General features: G+C 43.9%; 1 protein-coding gene across 2 annotated transcripts in view; it reads right to left on the bottom strand.

Moving 5' to 3' along the window:
* Positions 1 to 20,542, bottom strand: part of ap2b1 (adaptor related protein complex 2 subunit beta 1) — a 98,034-nt gene that overhangs the window by 37,082 nt on the left and 40,410 nt on the right. Inside the window, exons 15-17 of one of the 2 annotated variants that reach the window (XM_021617926.3) lie at positions 15,200 to 15,241; positions 14,503 to 14,649; positions 9,507 to 9,652 (exon numbers count right to left, since the gene is read on the bottom strand). In XM_021617926.3, coding sequence (XP_021473601.1) covers positions 9,507 to 9,652; positions 14,503 to 14,649; positions 15,200 to 15,241 — 335 coding nt within the window. The remainder of the gene's footprint in view (positions 1 to 9,506; positions 9,653 to 14,502; positions 14,650 to 15,199; positions 15,242 to 20,542) is intronic. The other variant, XM_036989983.2, reaches the window with a different exon arrangement.

Genomic DNA, 20,542 nt, shown 5'->3' with positions numbered 1-20,542 from the left:
CATCAGTAGACTATATTTTCTATTTTAGCAAAAGTGGGCTAAATTTACTTCAAAGAAAAAACAATAATAGCAATTTTCTATCATCCACTCAACTGAAATATTTTTAAAATATAATTGGATTGAAATACAAAAAAATAAAGTGCAAAAATCTATTAATCAAAAACAACACTTTGTTTAAGGAGAAGTAACATGCAGTGAAAACAAATATTAAATTTTAACTTTTAAACTTGAACTGAGTAAAAACTCTAAATATGTGATTGCACAGTAATGTTCACTTGTTTGAGGTTGAGGGTGATACTTGGTGGTGTCCCATCTTTTCCACAAGTTCATCAATGTTCGGGGTAAGGCTCTGAGCTGAAGAAATCCTCAGAATTGAGTGGAGGTGTTCAGCAGTAAGTCGACTTCTGTGTGATGTTTTGTTCAGGTTCATCAAAGAAAACAGTTGTTCACACAGGTATGTGCTGCCAAACATAGACAACGTTTGAGCAGCCTGGATGCGCAGCTGGGGCATTGTGCCGGGGAGGAAACGGGCGAACTCCGCAGCACCCACTGCCGCATATTTTGCCCTCAGTGCATCATTGCATTGGAGGTCAATCAACTCCATTTGGAGGTTTGGTGGTGAGCTTTCCACGTCAACAGCAAATGGGTTACCGAGCAGTTCCAACCTGCTTTTTTGTGCTTCAAAGTCAGCAAATCGGCGTCGAAAGTCAGCGGCAAGCATACCTATTTTATCAGCCAACTGTGTGCTCGGGAACGCACTGGTAGAGAGCTTCTCTTTCATGGTCTGGCAGCTGGGAAAGTGGCTCAAATTTTCTTTCCGCATCTGCGTCTCCCACAGAGTCAGTTTGGTTTTAAATGCCTTCACTGTACTGTACATATCAGAGATGACACGATCCCGACCCTGCAGCTGCAAGTTTATTGCATTCAGATGACTCGTAATGTCACACAGAAAAGCCATTTCACACAGAAACATTTCGTCTCGGAGTTGTGTTGTGTCTTTCCCTTTGCTGTCCAAGAACAGACAAATCTCTTCACGAAGCTCGAAACATCTTTGAAGCACCTTTCCCTGGCTTAGCCATCGCACCTCTGTGTGATAAGGCAAATCACCATGCTCCGTTTCTAACTCCGTCAGAAATGCCTTGAACTGGCGGTGATTCAAACCTTTGGCTCTGATAAAGTTAACTGTGCGCGTGATGATGCTCATTACATGCTCCATTTTCAAGGCTTTACCGCACAACGCTTCCTGGTGTATGATACAATGATAAGCTGTCAGCTCACCTGTCGCGTTTTCCTCTTGCATCTTTTCCCGTATCTTCGCCACCAGTCCGCTCCTGTGTCCACACATCGCAGGTGCTCCGTCGGTTGTCAAACCCACGAGTTTTTCCCAAGGCAGCTCCATCTCATTTACACATCTTGACACCTCTTCATACAAATCATGCCCCGTAGTTGTGCCATGCATAGGACGTAAAGCCAAAAACTCCTCTGTCACGCTTAGGTTGGAGTCCACTCCGCGGATGAAAATTGACAACTGGGCAATGTCAGAAATGTCGGTGCTCTCATCCACAGCCAAGGAATATGCAATAAAATCTTTTCCCTTTTTCACAAGCTGCTCTTTTAGATTGATGGACAACTGGTCTACTCTCTCGGCAATGGTGTTTCTGCTCAGACTCACATTTAAAAAGAGTTGCCTTTTTTCTGGGCAAACTTCGTCACAAACTTTAATCATGCAGTTTTTGATGAAATCCCCCTCCGTAAATGGCCGGGCTGATTTAGCGATCTCTTCTGCCAAAATAAAACTGGCCTTGACAGCAGCCTGGCCTTGTGATTTGGCTTTTTTGAACAGAGCCTGTCGAGATTTGAGGCCTCGTTTTAATTCCTCTGCCTTTTGTAGCCTTTGTTCCATGTCCATATTCTTGTTTTTGTCCGCGTGTTTCGTTTCATAATGTCGTCTCAGATTATACTCTTTCAGTACCGCCACACTTTCTCCACACAGAAGACACACAGGTTTTCCAGCTACCTTCGTGAACATATACTCCGACTCCCACCTTGTTTGAAACCCCCGGTTCTCAGTATCCACCTTCCGTTTTGCCATTTTTGATGGGTATCTGAAAGTTAATTTTACTGTGATGCTGACGACTGCTGTGCCAATAAATATTGAAATGAAGCAGCCTACTGCTCGGTGCGTCACCTTTGCATTGTGGGAAATGTAGTATTGGTGCGTGTAAAAGATCTGCGGGCTGCCGGCTTGCTGCGGGCCGGTTCTAATAATAAATCAAGATCATCCCAGGGGCCGTAAAAAACCTTCTTGCGGGCCGGATGTGGCCCGCGGGCCTTGACTCTGACATATGTGTACTAGTGGGAGAATCTGTGAAGACTGGAATGTAAGCGGACACTATGCCCATTGGGTTTTTTCAATTGTCCAAATTCGTTTTGAGCGAAAGGGGAATCACCAACAATCGGGTCTAGTCGTAGTTGGGGAAACCATTGCTGTATCCTGCGCATGTGCAGTAGTCCCAGCGGAACCACGGAGTGGGCAGACAAAATTAAACCCAAAAGTGTCTTGACCGAATGCGCCGTCACCGTGTAATTCGGACGAAACCTTCGAAGGGATAGCAAAAGGGCGGCCCACCGAGGTTCCGAAATTCGTGCCTTTATAGTCACAGTGTCTAGCTGTATTCCCAGGTAGACAATCCGATGACTGGGCCAGGACGCGTTCTTTTCCCAAATCACAGCGAACCCCAGACGTGTGAGATGTATCACTGTCTGTGTCATGTTTGCGATCGAGAACCAGTAGGTCGTCAAGGTAGGCAAAAATCGTTATACCCTGACGACGCAGCAGTTCCATTGTCGCCTCCACGCCTTTGGAACACATTCGAGGTGCCAGGGCGTACCCAAATGGCATCCTCGTGAATTCGTACGCCACCCGTGAAAAGCGAAACGCTGAAAATTCCTGTGAAGTGGATGCACCAGCACATGAAAGTAGGCATCCTTCAGGTATATGCTCACACAAAAGTCTCTCTTCTGGACACATTCCAGTAGACGTTTTGTTGTTAGCATTCGGAAGGGCTGTTTGGCTACGTTCTCGTTGGCCATGGTTCTACCTGCACATATAGCCGAAGAGATGGAAATCCTCGGTGAGACGGGATAGAGAGGCTGCTAGAAGGGCAATGTTGTTAGCTGCTGCTACAGCTTGGGATCCCAAAACAAAGGACTTCTCAGCCAGCTTAGCTGTGTGTCAGTCCTTGCTGATGGCAGGGTAGCCTTTTTAGAGGAGGGCTAGGAACTTGAACCCGAAACGAGTTTTGGGATTCCCTTTGTTATTCCCTGCTGTCTACCGTCCACCCTGGTGAATGGGAGATAAGCTTTGGCCGGCGTGCGCGCCGCCAAATGTGACTCCCATGAGCCCTCCACATATTTATGGAGAGAAGGCAGGGCAGGAGCCAGGGGCTCCACCGCCCTCCTCCTTCGAGAATAAGGACCACCCACCATCATGTCCAACTCTGGAACAGGGGGGATGGGAGGTAGCTCTCCAATCTAGTGGCAGCTCTCTAAATGTTTTATTATTTTTATTTCACCTTTATTTAACCAGGTAGGCAAGTTGAGAACAAGTTCTCATTTACAATTGCGACCTGGCCAAGATAAAGCAAAGCAGTTCGACACATACAACGACACAGTTACACATGGAGTAAAACAAACATACAGTCAATAATACAGTAGAAAAATAAGTCTATATACGATGTGAGCAAATGAGGTGAGATAAGGGAGGTAAAGGAAAAAAAAGGCCATGGTGGCGAAGTAAATACAATATAGAAAGTAAAACACTGGAATGGTAGATTTGCAGTGGAAGAATGTGCAAGGTAGAGATATAATTAATGGGGTGCAAAGGAGCAAAATAAATAAATACAGTAGGGGAAGAGGTAGTTGTTTGGGCTAAATTATAGATGGGCTATGTACAGGTGCAGTAATCTGTGAGCTGCACTGACAGCTGGTGCTTAAAGCTAGTGAGGGAGATAAGTGTTTTCAGTTTCAGAGACTTTTGAAGTTTGTCCCAGTCATTGGCAGCAGAGAACTGGATGGAGAGGCGGCCAAAGGAAGAATTGGTTTTGGGGGTGACCAGAGAGATATACCTGCTGGAGCGCGTGCTACAGGTGGGTGCTGCTATGGTGACCAGCGAGCTGAGATAAGGGGGGACTTTACCTAGCAGGGTCTTGTAGATAACCTGAAGCCAGTGGGTTTGGCGAAGAGTATGAAGCGAGGGCCAGCCAAAGAGAGCGTACAGGTCGCAGTGGTGGGTAGTATATGGGGCTTTGGTGACAAAACGGATGGCACTGTGATAGACTGCATACAATGTATTGAGTAGGGTATTGGAGGCTATTTTGTAAATGACATCGCCGAAGTCGAGGATCGGTAGGATGGTCAGTTTTACGAGGGTATGTTTGGCAGCATGAGTGAAGGATGCTTTGTTGCGAAATAGGAAGCCAACTCTAGATTTAACTTTGGATTGGAGATGTTTGATGAGTCTGGAAGGAGAGTTTACAGTCTAACCAGATACCTAGGTATTTGTAGTTGTTCACATATTCTAAGTCAGAACCGTCCAGAGTAGTGATGCTGGATGGGCGGGCAGGTGCAGGCAGTGATCGGTTGAAGTGCATGCATCTGGTTTTACTTGTATTTAAGAGCAGTTGGAGGCCACAGAAGGAGAGTTGTATGGCATTGAAGCTCATCTGGAGGGTTGTTAACACAGTGTCCAAAGAAGGGCCAGAAGTGTACAGATTGGTGTCGTCTGCATAGAGGTGGATCAGAGACTAACCAGCAGCAAGAGCGACATCATTGATGTATACAGAGAAGAGAGTCGGCCCAAGAATTGAACCCTGTGGCACCCCCATAGAGACTGCCAGAGGCCAGGACAACAGGCACTCTGATTTGACACACTGAACTCTATCAGAGAAGTAGTTGGTGAACCAGGCGAGGCAATCATTTGAGAAACCAAGGCTATCGAGTCTGCTGATGAGGATGTGGTGATTGACAGAGTCGAAAGCCTTGGCCAGGTCAATGAATACGGCTGCACAGTATTGTTTCTTATCGATGGCGGTTAAGATATAGTTTAGGACCTTGAGCATGGCTGAGGTACACCCATGACCAGCTCTGAAACCAGATTGCATTGCGGAGAAGGTGCTGTGGGATTCGAAATGGTCGGTAATCTGTTTGTTGACTTGGCTTTCGAAGACCTGAGATAGGCAGGGTTGGACATATATAGGTCTGTAGCAGTTTGGGTCAAGAGTGTCCCCCCCTTTGAAGAGTGGGATGACCACAGCTGCTTTCCAATCTTAGAGAATCTCAGACGACACGAAAGAGAGGTTAAACAGGCTAGTAATAGGAGTTGCAACAATTTCGGCAGATAATTTTAGAAAAAAAGGGTCCAGATTGTCTAGCCCGGCTGATATGTAGGGGTCCAGATTTTGCAGCTCTTTCAGAACATGAGCTGACTGGATTTGGGAGAAGGAGAAATGGATAAGGCTTGGGCGAGTTGCTGTGGGGGGTACAATGCTGTTGACCGGGGTAGGGGTAGCCTGGTGGAAAGCATGGCCTTAGAAAAATTGGGGGGTAAAAATGAAATTCTCAATTATAGTGGATTTATCGGTGGTGACAGTTTCCTATCCTCAGTACAGTGGGCAGCTGGGAGCAGGTGTTCTTATTTTCCATGGAGTTTACAGTGTCCCAGAACTTTTTTGAGTTTAGGTTGCAGGAAGCAAATTTCAAATTTTTAGCCTTGGCTTTTCTAACTGCCTGAGTATATTGGTTTCTAACTTCCCTGAAAAGTTGCATATCACGGGGATGTTTTTGTGTTGGTTAAGGGCAGTCAGGTCTGGAGAGAACCAAGGGCTAGATCTGTTCCTGGTTCTAAATGAGCCCTGGGAAGTCAGCTAGGGCATTGAGGAGGGATCTGAGAGGCCACTCCTAGCATGCTGTGGTCCTAGACACACAAAACATAGGTGGTGTGAGTCCTCAGCAGCCATAACGGAGTAGCGACACTGAGCTCTTAAAAGAGCATTTGGGTTCGGTTGGAAAACCGGTGTGCTCATTTTATGAAAAATAAATGGACAACGTCAAGGCTTGGAAAATGGGAGGCTGAGTGAGGGGAAGAGTCCTGTTATAGGGACAACTGTGCTCCCATTGGCTACAGGTGTGTGCATAATTATTTTCTCAGGCTACTCGCTGCCTAGGCAGCAGGGTAAACCACTAGGAGCAGAGCTCCCCTATGGGGCCGGAGCTCCACGATATAGAACACCAAGACTCTTCTTAGAGCTTACCGCCAGGCCAAACTGAGAAATCGGGGGAGAACCGCCTTGGTCAGGGAGGTGACCAAGACCCCGATGGTAAATCTGACAGAGCTCTAGAGTTCCTCTGTGGAGATGGGAGAACCTTCCAGAAGGACAACCATCTCTGCAGTACTCCACCAATCAGGCCTTTATGATAGAGTGGCTAGGTGGAAGCCACTCCTCAGTAAAAGGCACATGTAAGCAATGTACAGAGAGATCCTTGATGAAAACCTGCACCAGAGTGATCAGGACCTCAGACTGGGGACAACAACACTCTCCTTCCAGACTCCTTCATCTCCAATCCAAAATCAAATCTAGAGTCGGCTTTCTATTTTGCAACAAAGCCTCCTTCACTCACGCCGCCAAACTTACCCTAGTAAAACTGGCTATCCTACCGATCCTCGACTTCGGCGATGTCATCTACAAAATAGCTTCCAATACTCTACTCAGCAAGCTGGATGCAGTTTATCACAGTGCCATCCGTTTTGTTACTAAAGCACCTTATACCACCCACCACTGCGACCTGTATGCTCTAGTCGGCTGGCCCTCGCTACATATTCGTCGCCAGACCGACTGGCTCCAGGTAATCTACAAGTCTATGCTAGGTAAAGCTCCACCTTATCTCAGTTCACTGGTCACAATGGCAACACCCATCCGTAGCACGCGCTCCAGCAGGTGTATCTCACTGATCATCCCTAAAGCCAAAACCTCATTTGGCTGCCTTTCCTTCCAGTTCTCTGCTCCCTGTGACTGGAACAAATTGCAAAAATCGCTGAAGTTGGAGACTTTTATTTCCCTCACCAACTTTAAACATCTGCTATCTGAGCAGCTAACCGATCGCTGCAGCTGTACATAGTCCATCGGTATATAGCCCACCCAATTTACCTACCTCATCCCCATACTGTTTTTATTTTATTTACTTTTATGCTCTTTTGCACACCAGTATCTCTACCTGCACATGTTCATCTGATCATTTATCACTCCAGTGTTAATCCGCTAAATTGTAATTATTCACTCCTATGGCCTACTTATTGTCTACCCCCTCATGCCTTTTGCACACAATGTATATAGATTTTTTTTTTTCTACTATGTTTATTGTTTATTGTTTACTCTATGTGTAATTCTGTGTTGTTGTCTGTTCACACTGCTATGCTTTATCTTGGCCAGGTCGCAGTTGCAAATGAGAACTTGTTCTCAACTAGCCTACCTGGTTAAATAAAGGTGAGATAAAAAAAATAAAAAGGGTCGGTCTCTAGACTTTATGATGTGCTACAGGCCCACATAGAGGTATCTATAGACTGTTAAAAGGGCTTGGGAGCAGGAACTTGGTTCAGAAATCTCAGATGAGGACTGGGTAGAAGCTCTCAGGAATATAAACCACAGTTCAGTGAATGCCAGATACAACCTTGATCAGTTTAATGTGATACACAGGTTACATTACTCAAAAGTGAAAATGCATAAATATTCCCGGACACCTCACCACTGTGTGAGAGGTTCAAGCAGGATGAGGGGACGTTGACCCACTTATTTTGGACATGTCCTAAGTTACATGCTTACTGGGCTCTCATTTTTGATTACTTATCTAAAGCCTTTGATAGAGTTCTAGCCCCAGACCCATTGACCGCTCTGTTTGGTACAGTTGATGGGAATAACCAGGAAGGGAAGGCTGTCTCTCTTTGCACTCTATTAGCCAAAAGGCTCATATTGCAATTGTGGAAATTGGAGACTGTACTGTACCTACCTTTGAAATGTGGTTACGGGATTTAGGGAATGTAATACATATGGAAAAGATTTGATACAATACCTCCAATAGAAGTCCAGTGTTTTACAAAATATGGCAGCAGATACTGGATAAATGGTCTAGTCCTGCTTCATAACTGGGTTGATGATCTGCTGCTACTCTGTACTGTACTCCACTCAATATTTATTTTTGGCTTAACTACACTGCTTGTAATGACTATATGCTGTCTTCTTATATATGTACCACCTAATAGGATTTCGTTTTATTTTTTGTATGTGTGAGTTAAGTTTTGTCCTCTAAATTTGCCATCCCATTCAACAGTACAATGAATGTCAATGTTCGTATCAGTCTTTTTAAAATGTATTTTTATTGGAAAATAATAAACATATAAAAAAAAAGAACAGTGCCCAGTTTGGAGAGGTGTTTGGCCACTTGAGACACCAGTTAGACCTCTCACACAAACCCTTGTAATAGTTTTTTCTTGCACCTATTCCAACATTTCTGTTAATATTCTTATGTTACTGAATGTATCCAGAGTATTTTCAGGTTTTGTTATTGAAAAATGCTGGAAAAAAGTACAGTAAATGCTAAATGCACATTAAATCAACAGTGTAACATTTGGATTTAGTCTTGTCAAGTGAATTGTTGTGTCCTCACCTTTGGTCTAATAATTTCCCTATAATTGCCAGTGTTCTCTTTCAATTGCTACCATGGTCACACGTATGCTTTTTAGAATTCTTCTGTTAGAAACTTTTCAATTTGGCCAAATCCATATAGGCCAATTTCCACAAGTGTAAAGGGTTAATAAGTGCTTCAGGTGAATGGAGCTACATTTACAATCTGCTCTTGACAAGTCAATGCCTTTCAGAGTAGTGGTCGTGTTTAGTTATCATACAACATACTCCCATACTGTACCAACTTCAGGAGACGAGTGCACATAACATACCATTCCATGTATGCCCAGGGACTATGACTAACATTTAAACCCATTTAACTATTTTTGCGAAGTATATGACTATAAACGGCTATACCCCTTAACTAAGTGGATCATTACTGAGAACTAGCCTATGATCTATTAACAATGTGTTTAGTGAATGGCCATGGTTATAGTGAATGGCCATAGTTATAGTGAATGGCCATGGTTATAGTGAATGGCCATAGTTATAGTGAATGGAGAGTCACGGTAAGCTTAGAGCAACTAAATACAAAGTTGGTGTGAACAAAAAGCAGAGAACCATTTTTACAGTGAGGCCACAGAAGACCTTAACTGCTAGTACAGCTGAGATATTGTTTTGCTTCTTTATCCCAAGTCCCTGAGACACGTGTACCGTGTACACACACCCACGGAGAAGTTGGAACACAGAGTCCGCCACAGACAGTGCAGTTTAAGGGCACATTGGCAGGAGAAAGCATCTATGATTTGATATCAGTCGCCCCTCTCTCACCTGTTCTTGTTGAACTGGATAGCGAAGTCGGTCATGTGCTGCAAGGCCTTGTTGGTAAAGGTCATGTCCATGTACATTTGGCCCTGTCGGCGGGAGAATGTGCCTGAGATCTCCAGTCCTTTAGCTTTCACTGCAGGCAGCCATACCTGGGAGAAGAGATAGACCTTACATAAAGAAATATGAACGTGCAAAACGATTCACCCATACCTGGGAGCAGGGTAATTTGAAAATGGCAACATGACTCACTACTGTGTACATGTCTGTGCTATGTTGCCCCTTCATTATATTGAGTTGGACACAAAGGGAGATCGAGAATGGAGGGCATAAATTAAAATCAAATCACATGTTATTTGCCACATTTGCCGAATACAACAGGTAGACCTTACCGTGAAATGCTTACTTACAAGCCCTTAACCAACCATGCAGTTCTAGAAATAGAGTTAAGAAAATATTTACTAAAACTAAAGTACAAAACAAACAAAATTACAAAACAATAAATGAGGCTATACACAGGGGCTACCGGTACCAAGTCAATGTGCGGAGGTACAAGTTAGTCGAGGTAATTTGTACATATAGTTAGGGGTAAAGTGACTATACATAGATAATGAACAGCAAGTAGCAACAGTGGCCTCCCGGGTGGGGCAGTGGTCTAGGACACTGCATTGCAGTGATAGCTGTGCCACCAGAGACTCTGGGTTCGTGACCAGGCTCTGTCGCAGCCGGCCGCGACCGGGAGGTCCATGGGGCGACGCACAATTGTCCTAGCGTCGTCCGGGTTAGGGAGGGTTTGGCCGGTAGGGATATCCTTGTCACATCGTGCACCAGCGACTCCTGTGGCGGGGCGGGCGCAGTGCGCGCTAACCAGGTTGCCGGGTGCACGGTGTTTCCTCCGACACATTGGTGCGGCTGGCTTCCGGGTTGGATGCGCGCTGTGTTAAAGAAGCAGTGCGGCTTGGTTGGGTTGTGTTTCGGAGGACGCATGGCTTTCGACCTTCGTCTCTCCCGAGCCCGTACGGGAGTAGCGAAGAAACAAGAAAGTAACTACTAACAATTGGATACCACGAAATTGGGGAGAAGATAATTTATTAAAATACATTTAAAAACTTGTTTTTCAACCAGTCCACAAATGTCTTGTTAAAAAACTGTAATTTTTGCAAGTCAGTTAGGACATCTACTTTGTGCATGACACAAGTCATTTTTCCAACAATTGTTTACAGACAGATTATTTCACTTATAATTCAATGTATCACAACTCCAGTGGGTCAGAAGTATATATACACTAAGTTGACTGTGCCTTTAAACAGCTTGGGAAAATCCAGAAAATGATGTCATGGCAGAAGCTTCTGATAGGCTAATTGACATCATTTGAGTCAATTGGAGGTGTACCTGTGGCAGTATTTCAAGGCCTACCTTCAAACTCGGTGCCTCTTTGCTTGACATCATGGGAAAATCAAAAGAAATCAGCCAATACCTCAAAAAAATTGTAGAGTCCTCCACAAGTCTGATTCATCCTTGGGAGCATTTTCCAAACGTCTGAAGGTACCACGTTCAAATGTACAAACAATAGTACGCAAGTATAAACACCATAGGACCATGCAGCCGTCATACCACTCAGGAAGGAGACGCGTTCGGTCTCCTAGAGATGCCAAAAGTGAAAATCAATCCCAGAACAACAGCAACTTAGGTCCTTGTGAAGATTCTGGAGGAAACAGGTACAAAGGTACAGTGGGGCAAAAAAGTATTTAGTCAGCCATCAATTGTGCAAGTTCTCACACTTAAAAAGATGAGAGAGGCCTGTTTTCATCATATGTACACTTCAACTATGACAGACAATATCAGAAAAAAAATTCCAGAAAATCACATTGTACGATTTTTAATGAATTTAGTTTCAAATTATGGTGGAAAATAAGTATTTGGTTAATAACAAAAGTTTATCTCAATACTTTGTTATATAGCCTTTGTTGGCAATGACAGAGGTCAAACGTTTTCTGTAAGCCTTCACACACTGTTGCTGTTATTTTGGCCCATTCCTCCATGCAGATCTCCTCTAGAGCAGTGATGTTTTGGGGCTGTTGCTGGGCAACACGGACTTTCAACTCCCTCCAAAGATTTTCTATGGGGTTGAGATCTGGAGACTGGCTAGGCCACTCCAGGACTTTAAAATGCTTCTAAAGAAGCCACTCCTTCGTTGCCCGGGTGGTGTGTTTGGGATCATTGTCATGCTGAAAGACCCAGCCACGTTTCATCTTCAAATGCCCTTGCTGATGGAAGGAGGTTTTCACTCAAAATCTCACGAAACATGGCCCCATTCATTCTTTCCTTTACACGGATCAGTCGTCCTGGTCCCTTTGCAGAAAAACAGCCCCAAGCATGATGTTTCCACCCCCATGCTTCACAGTAGGTATGGTGTTCTTTGGATACAACTCAGCATTCTTTGTCCTCCAAACACGACGAGTTGAGTTTTTACCAAAAAGTTATATTTTGGTTTCATCTGACCATATGACATTCTCCCAATCTTCTTCTGGATCATCCAAATGCTCTCTAGCAAACTTCAGACGGGCCTGGACATGTACTGGCTTAAGCAGGGGGACACGTCTGGCACTGCAGGATTTGAGTCCCTGGCGGCGTAGTGTGTTACTGATGGTAGGCTTTGTTACTTAGGTCCCAGCTCTCTGCAGGTCATTCACTAGGTCCCCCCGTGAGGTTCTGGGATTTTTGCTCACCGTTCTTGTAATCATTTTGAGAGATCTTGCGTGGAGCCCCAGATCGAGGGAGATTATCAGTGGTCTTGTATGTCTTCCATTTCCTAATAATTGCTCCCACAGTTGATTTCTTCAAACCAAGCTGCTTACCTATTGCAGATTCAGTCTTCCCAGCCTGGTGCAGGTCTACAATTTTGGTTCTGGTGTCCTTTGACAGCTCTTTGGTCTTGGCCATAGTGGAGTTTGGAGTGTGACTGCTTGAGGTTGTGGATAGGTGTCTTTTATACTGATAACAAGTTCAAACAGGTGCCATTAATACAGGTAACGAGTGGAGGACAGAGGAGCCTCTTAAAGAAGAAGTTACAGGTCTGTGAGAGCCAGAAATCTTGCTTGTTTGTAGGTGACCAAATACTTATTTTCCACCATAATTTGCAAATAAATTCATAAAAAATCCTACAATGTGATTTTCTGGATTTTTTTTCTGATTTTGTCTGTCATAGTTGAAGTGTACCTGTGAGGCCTCTCTCATCTTTTTAAGTGGGAAAACTTGCACAATTGGTGGCTGACTAAATACTTTTTTGCCCCACTGTATCTATATCCACAGTAAAACGAGTCCTATATCGACACAACCTGAAAGGCTGCTCAGCAAGGAAGAAGCCACTGCTCCAAAATCGCCCAAAAGAAAAGCAGACTACGGTTTGCAACTGCACATGGGAACAAAGATCTGACTTTTTGGAGAAATGTCCTCTGGTCTGATGAAACAAAAATGGCCATAAAGACCATCGTTATGTTTGGAGGAAAAAGGGGGAGGCTTGCAAGCCGAAGAACACCATCCCAACCGTGAAGCACGGGGTGGCAGCATCATATTGTGGGGGTGCTTTGCTGCAGAAGGGACTGATGCCCTTCCCAAAACAGATGCCATCATGAGGTAGGAAAATTATGTGGATATATTGAAGCAACATCTCAAGACATCAGTCAGGAAGTTAAAGCTTGGTCGCAAATGGGTCTTCCAAATGAAGAATGACCCCAAGCATACTCCCAAAGTTGTGGCAAAATGGCTTAAGGACAACCAAGTCATGGTATTGGAGTGGCCAACACAAAGCCCTGACCTCAATCCTATAGAAAATGTGTGGGCAGAACTGAAAAAGCGTGTGCGATCAAGGAGGCCTACAAACCTGACTCAGTTACACCAGCTTTGTCAGGAGGAATGGGCCAAAATTCACCCAACTTATTGTGGGAAGCTTGTGGAAGGCTGCCCAAAACATTTGACCCAAGTTAAACAATTTAAAGGCAATGCTACCAAATACTAATTGAGTGTATATAAACTTCTGACCCACTGGGAATGTGATGAAAGAAATAAAAGCTGAAATAAATAATTCTCTCTACTATTATTCTGACATTTCACATTTTTAAAATGAAGTGGTGATCCTAACTGATCTAAGACTGGGAATTTGTACTAGGATAAAATTTCAGGAATTGTGAAACTGAGTTTAAATGTATTTGGCTAAGGTGTATGTAAACTTCCGACTTCAACTGTAGGTCCTGGATGGCAGGAAGTTTGGCCCCAGTGATGTATTGGGCCGTACGCACTTCCCTTTGTAGCGCCTTACCAGGCGGTGAAGCAACTGGGAAAAAGTGTTGTTGTGCCCTCTTCACAACTCTCTTGGTGTGTTTGGAACATGATAGTTTGTTGGTGATGTGGACACCAAGGAACTTGAAACTCTCGACCCGCTCCACTACAGCATCGTCAATGTTAATGGGAGCCTGTTCGGCCCTGCTTTTCCTGTCGTCCACGATCATCTCCTTTGTCTTGCTCACAATACATAACAATTAACAGTGCACATACCACAGTGAGGACATTGTGAGCCTCTTCTACATTACTTAACTGTATGATATATATAAATGACCCATTTTGAACAGGAATCTTGGGTGGAGCCTGTTGATGCCAAGTTGGACTTAACTCACCCCCTCCTTTCGCCCCGGCCAAACAACGTCATAACTATATTTATGCACTGTCCTACATGAAGAGTGACTTTGCTGCATGGCTCAAGGTTCTGTATGCATTTCTCTGCTTGCTAGGTGCTAATGAGTGAGCATTAGCATTTCAATTAGCTTTATCTGAGCTTTATTCTCTGCCCATGCTGGTGTAATATATTAGCAATGAATGTCTACTTTATACCAACATAGTACTAACATTAGCATACAACATTAACATTAATATTATCATTTAGCTCTTGCTAAAATTAATATTGAACATCAACATAAGCGTTTAGCTGTGGGTAGTGGGTACTCACAGATTTGGGGGTAACATAGCCTCCTGTGGAGATGGCCATGCCTGTGGAGAGCTCAAACAGGTCGTTGAGGCCGCTGCTGAGCGCTGCAGGAGTCGGCGATGGGGCGAACGTGTTGGGAACTGATGAGGGAATAAAGTTCTGTCCCACCTAAGTCACATACACACACAGACACAAAAAGCACATAGGACATCAGCACAACTATGAATCCAAAATGTAACTTATCTGCGAGACGATGGTCCTCTAGCGACCTAATTGAAGAATAAAAAGACGATAAATTCCAAACTCATCGTTGTCAAATGAGTACGTTTCAAATACTTATGGTGATCGACACCTTTTTTCTTGATTCGTTTTTAAAGAATGATTCTGATCGTCAATTGATTTTGCACATTCACTACAGCTGAAATCCTGACTTGAGAAATACATTCTCCAATGCTCCGATTTGCTGAGGTGGAAAGTATCTTCTGTCAGAATTTCAGCCTATGATTTCCCAACCAACTTGAGTAATCCTCCACTGGAATACGTTTTCTTCCCCCCCCCCCCCCCCATCAGTGCCCAGCAAGGTCAAAGGTGAAGCGAGTGTGATTGGGAAAATAATAGTTTGTCTAGCTTTGAATTGTTTGGCAGTTAAGTTTTGAATCCCGTTATAACTTCGAAGAGCATGCAGTATGCGGACGGAAAAACGGAAGGGCTCACTTACTGCTGGACTTCCCCCAACACCTCCTCCCAGGTCTCCACCGAGCTACAGGAGAGGACCCATATCCAGCACCCGCATCCAAACACAAGATATAGACAAAGACAGAGAGAGAGAAATTGAAGTACTTAGCAATAGCAACCCATCCCCAACCCCATTCCCCAAAAGCAGTTCAACCCATAGACTGCCTAGAATATGACAAAAGGTTATTATGAAGATTGTAATTCTGTTACAGTGAAATGGTTATCAGGTGCGCTTCGCATCACTCAGTCAGAAGACCAGAAAACGTTGCCGAAATATTAACATTGAGATGGAAGAACAGTTAATTGTGAAATTAACATTAGCTATACATATTTGAGAATTCACAGTCAAAAAGCAAGCAGGTATAATAGCTTTAATGTATTGGGCTTCTTTCACCAATCCAGTTTACTTTTAGCTTTGAATTCTCACAGGGATGTGGAAGATAAAGCAATTAAAGCAATGAAGTCTACACAAAAGATTATTTCAAGATGCAAAATATCCATTTAAATGGCTAGTTGAAAAAATGTAATGAGGTACAGTAGGCTCCAGAATTATTGGATCCCTTGATAAAGATTAGCAACAAAGACTATGAAATAAATAATAGAAATACTGACCTATATTGTATGCTAAAAAACAATTATATTATTTTATACTAATAAAATTGCTCGGAGAAAGTAGTGTTTATTTTCTCCAAAAAGATAGGGGTCAAAATTATTGTATCACGTTTTCAATATAATTTGTAAAACATGTTTTGCATACAATATAGCTCAGTACTTGTATTATTTATTTTATACAGTGTTTTTTGCTCATCTTTATCCAGGGATCCAATAATTCCAGACCCCACTGTATGTAACGGTAGCCATTGCGATATTCAGGACAAAACTTCCTTTGAGACATGGCACTTTTAGTCAAATGCATTTTGACTGTGAGAAGTGTGAAGTCACCTTGACAGCCACATAGCGAGACTGGAATACCATTAAAAAAATTATAGCCGAAGACCCAGCAAGGCACAAATCACACTCTGGTATTGGACTGATAAAAAGGCAGATAGAAAAGCATCGGTGCAAGCAATGTTAGAAGCAACGTTCAAGACAACTTGAGGATATTTGATGTTGGTGAATCTAAATGGATACAATCCTTTCTCACTTTCAAACACATCCATCATTACAATGAAGTGAAATAAATGAATTGTCTCCTAATGTTTGATGCCTACATTGTACCACAGGTGGACAATACTTTGGTTTGACAAACACTTTTTTCCACATTTCACACTCAATAATTGACAATCTAGACTGAGTAGATACCTAGTTTAGCGAGCTTGCACAAAAGTACATTGTGTTCAGGCCTTCCTTGAGGATGTGGTTGATTTTGAAGGTGAACCACTCAGAACAAAATGGCTGTCTGCTGTGGCCTTTTCAGTGTTATGTTAAGGGACCTCTGGGAGTCTTCGTCAACCAGGCTGAATTGAACATCACTTCTACACCTGCGAAGGAGAACTGGCAGAATAGTCATGATTGTCTCACTAGTCAATATTGTCTCACTTCACCCTCACACAGACATTTTTTTGTTGTTGATCATATGAATATTCCAGATATTCTCCCAGGGTTTAAATACCAGTTTTTGCATAGTGGCGAGAGACAATGCTTGTCACAGAGTTGGAGAAGTCTATTGAAGTGGGAGACAAGTGTCAGGAACTACTGCCAAGGTTTTATACTGACGATACAAGGGCCTTTTAGGAATGCTAAAAATAAAACAGAACACATAATTTAAATAATGCCGGGGTAAGAAGTTTCAGGCTCTGGAAAACATGTTTTAATATCTTGTGAAAAATGTCTTGGTTCGAATCGCAGTTTTAGCCTGTTCCCTCCCTTGTTGAGATCCAAAAGTGCTAAAATTCTAGCCCACGTCTTCAGACTAGAGATACTCTTTTAGACCAACTGAATTTCTACACCATCTGTAGTGCCACTCAATGCAGACTGGATTTATCTGCAACCCATTAGTTATTCACACACCTTGTTGTCACTCTGGATAAGAGCAGTTTGCTACTAAATCACAAAAATATGAATGAGTTTGATTATATTAAAACCTTGAATGCAGCAGTTAAAGGAAAGGTTCGCCCATTTTGAATGTTATATTGTTATTGTGCATCTCTGAGTGATCTATCGATTCATTTTTTTATCGATTCCCAAGGTCATATTTTTCCAAGATGGCGTAGCAGTCGGACATCTGTTTTGTCCTGTCCCATGTATATATATATTTTTCTTCGTATATATTCTTTATAATTTTTAATCTCAATTTCCATCTACGGACTGAACATACTATCCTGCAACCCGCCCCACCCATTGTGGTACGGATCTGCAATTTTTTTATACTTTAGAACCGGAACCCCCATCAGAAGCTAGCCAGCTAACCAGTAACAAGCTAGTAGTCAGTTAGCTACTGCTAGCGGTCTTCAGCCAGCCTCAGCCCGGTCAATTCCTGCCAGTCTGCCCAGGGCGATATCAACCCAGAGCATATAGGACTGCTTTTTCTCTACCACATCTCCGAATTCCTACTGCAAGCTCTGAACCTCTACACCGGATCATCGCAGCTAGCTAGCTGCTATCCGAGTGGCTACTCCTGGCTAACGTCTCTGTCCCGAAGCAAGCACCATTTAGCCTGGAGCTAGCATGGAGCTTGACCCATCTCACGGCCAGCCAAAGAGGCCTATCAGCCAATTCTTGGGCTACAATACCTATTTTGCCAATAGGCCTGGACCCTTCACTGCCGACACGGAGCCCCGCCGATCCATCACGACTGGTCTGCCGACGTAACCGTCCAAGGGGGTTTCAACAGGCTCTTCCGTTGCGACGTCCCCCGGATGCCCATCTGCTAGCCCCGGCCCACTAGCTGTCTGATTCACCATGTCTCCAGCTCGCCTAGCTACTCACTAGACCCTATTATCACTCGGCTAAACATGCCTCTCCCTAATGTCAATATGCCTTGTCTATTGCTATTTTGGTTAGTGATTATAGTCTTATTTCACTGTAGAGCCTCCATCCCTGCTCAATATGCCTTAGCAAGCCATTTTGTTCCACCTCCCACACATGCAGTGACCGCACCTGGCTTAAATGGTGCCTAGAGACAAAACCTCTCTCATCGTCACTCAATGCCTGGGTTTACCTTCACTGTACTCACATCCTACCATACCCTTGTCTGTACATAATGCCTTGAATATATTCTTCCGCACCCAGAAATCTGCTCCTTTTTCTCTCTGTTCCGAACGCACTAGACGACCAGTTCTTATAGCCTTTAGCCGTACCCTTATCCTACTCCTCCTCTGTTCCTCTGGTGATGTAGAGGTTAACCCAGGCCCCGCAGCCCCCAGCACTACTCCCATTCCCCAGGCGCTCTCATTTGTTGACTTCGGTAACCGTAAAAGCCTTGTTTTCATCCATGATAACATTAGAAGCCTCCTCCCTAAGTTTGTTTTATTCACTGCTTTAGCACACCCCGCAAACCCGAATGTCCTAGCCGTGTCTGAAACCTGGCTTAGGAAGGCCACAAAAAATCCAGAATTTCCATCCCTAACTATAACATTTTCCGACAAGATAGAACTGCCAAATGGGGCAGAGTTGCAATCTACTGCAGAGAGTGCCTGCAGAGTTCTGTCATACTATCCAAGTCTGTGCCCAAACAATTCGAGCTTCTACTTTTAAAAATACACCTTTCCAGAAACAACTATCTCACAGTTGCCGCTTGTTATAGACCCCCTTCAGCCCCCAGCTGTGCCCTGGACACCATATGTGAATTGATTGACCCCCCATCTGTCTTCAGAGTTTGTACGGTTAGGTGACCTAAATTGGGACTCCTTGGCCTTCCTACAATCTAAAATAGATTACCTCAATCTTACACAAATTATTAAGGAACCTATCAAGTAGAACCTTAAATCCGTAACCATGGGCATCCTCTTAGATATCATCCTGACCAACCTGTCCTCTAAATACAACTCTGATGACTTCAACCAGGATCTCAGCGATCACTGCCGCATTGCCTGCGTGCGTAATGGGTCCGCGGTCAAACAACCACCCCTTATCACTGTCAAATGCTCAGTAAAACACTTCAACGAGCAGGCCTTTCTAATCGACCTGGCCCGGGTATCCTGGAAGGATATTGAATTCATCCCGTCAGTAGAGGATGCCTGGTTGCTCTTTAATAGTGCTTTCCTCACCATCTTAAATAAGCATGCCCCATTCAAAAAATGTAGAACTAAAAACATATATAGCCCATGGTTCACCCCAGACTTGACTGTCCTTGACCAGAACAAAAACATCCGGTGGCGTACTGGATTAGCATCGAATAGCCCCCGCAATATGTAACTTTTCAGGGAAGTCAGGAACCAATATACTCAGTCAGTTAGGAAAGCTAAGGCTAGCTTTTTCAATCAGAAATTTGCATCCTGTAGCACTAATTCCAAAAGGTTTTGGGACACTGTAAAGTCCATGGAGAATAAGAGCACCTCCTCCCAGCTGCCCACTGCACTGAGGATAGGAAACACTGTAACCACCGAAAAATCTACGATAATCGATAATTTCAATAAGCATTTTTCTACGGCTGGCCATGCTTTCCACCTGGCTACCTCTACCAACATCTCAGCACCCCCTGCAGCAACTTGCCCAAGCCCCTCCCCCCGCTTCTCCTTCACCCAAATCCAGACAGCTGATGTTTTAAAAGAGCTGCAAAATTTGGATCCCAACAAATCAGCTGGATTAGACAATCTGGACCCTCTCTTTCTAAAATTATCCGCCAAAATTGTTGCAATCCCTATTACCAGCCTACTCAACCTCTCCTTCGTGTCATCTGAGATCCCCAAAGATTGGAAAGCTGTCGCGGTCATCCTCCTCTTCAAAGGGGGAGACACTCTAGACCCAAACTGTTATAGACCTAAATCCATCCTGCCCTGCCTTTCTAAAATCTTTGAAAGCCAAATTAACAAACAGATCACCGACCATTTCGAATCCCACCTTACCTTCTCCGCTATGCAATCTGGTTTCCGAGCTGGTCATGGGTGCACCTCAGCCACGCTCAAGGTCCTAAACAATATCATAACCGACATTGATAAAAGACAGTACTGTGCAGCCGTCTTCATCGACCTGGCCAAGGCTTTCGACTCTGTCAATCACCACATTCTTATCGGCAGACTCAATAGCCTTGGCTTCTCAAATGACTGCCTCGCCTGGTTCACCAACTACTTCTCAGATAGAGTTCAGTATGTCAAATCGGAGGGCCTGTTGTCCGGACCTCTGGCAGTCTCTATGGGGGTGCCACAGGGTTAAATTCTCGGGCCGA

The sequence above is a fragment of the Oncorhynchus mykiss genome, chromosome 10 (assembly GCF_057628025.1).
Source record: "Oncorhynchus mykiss isolate SJ-2025 chromosome 10, ASM5762802v1, whole genome shotgun sequence".
NCBI classification, from domain to species: domain Eukaryota; kingdom Metazoa; phylum Chordata; class Actinopteri; order Salmoniformes; family Salmonidae; genus Oncorhynchus; species Oncorhynchus mykiss.
This window is presented reverse-complemented; position numbering and strand designations above follow the sequence as displayed.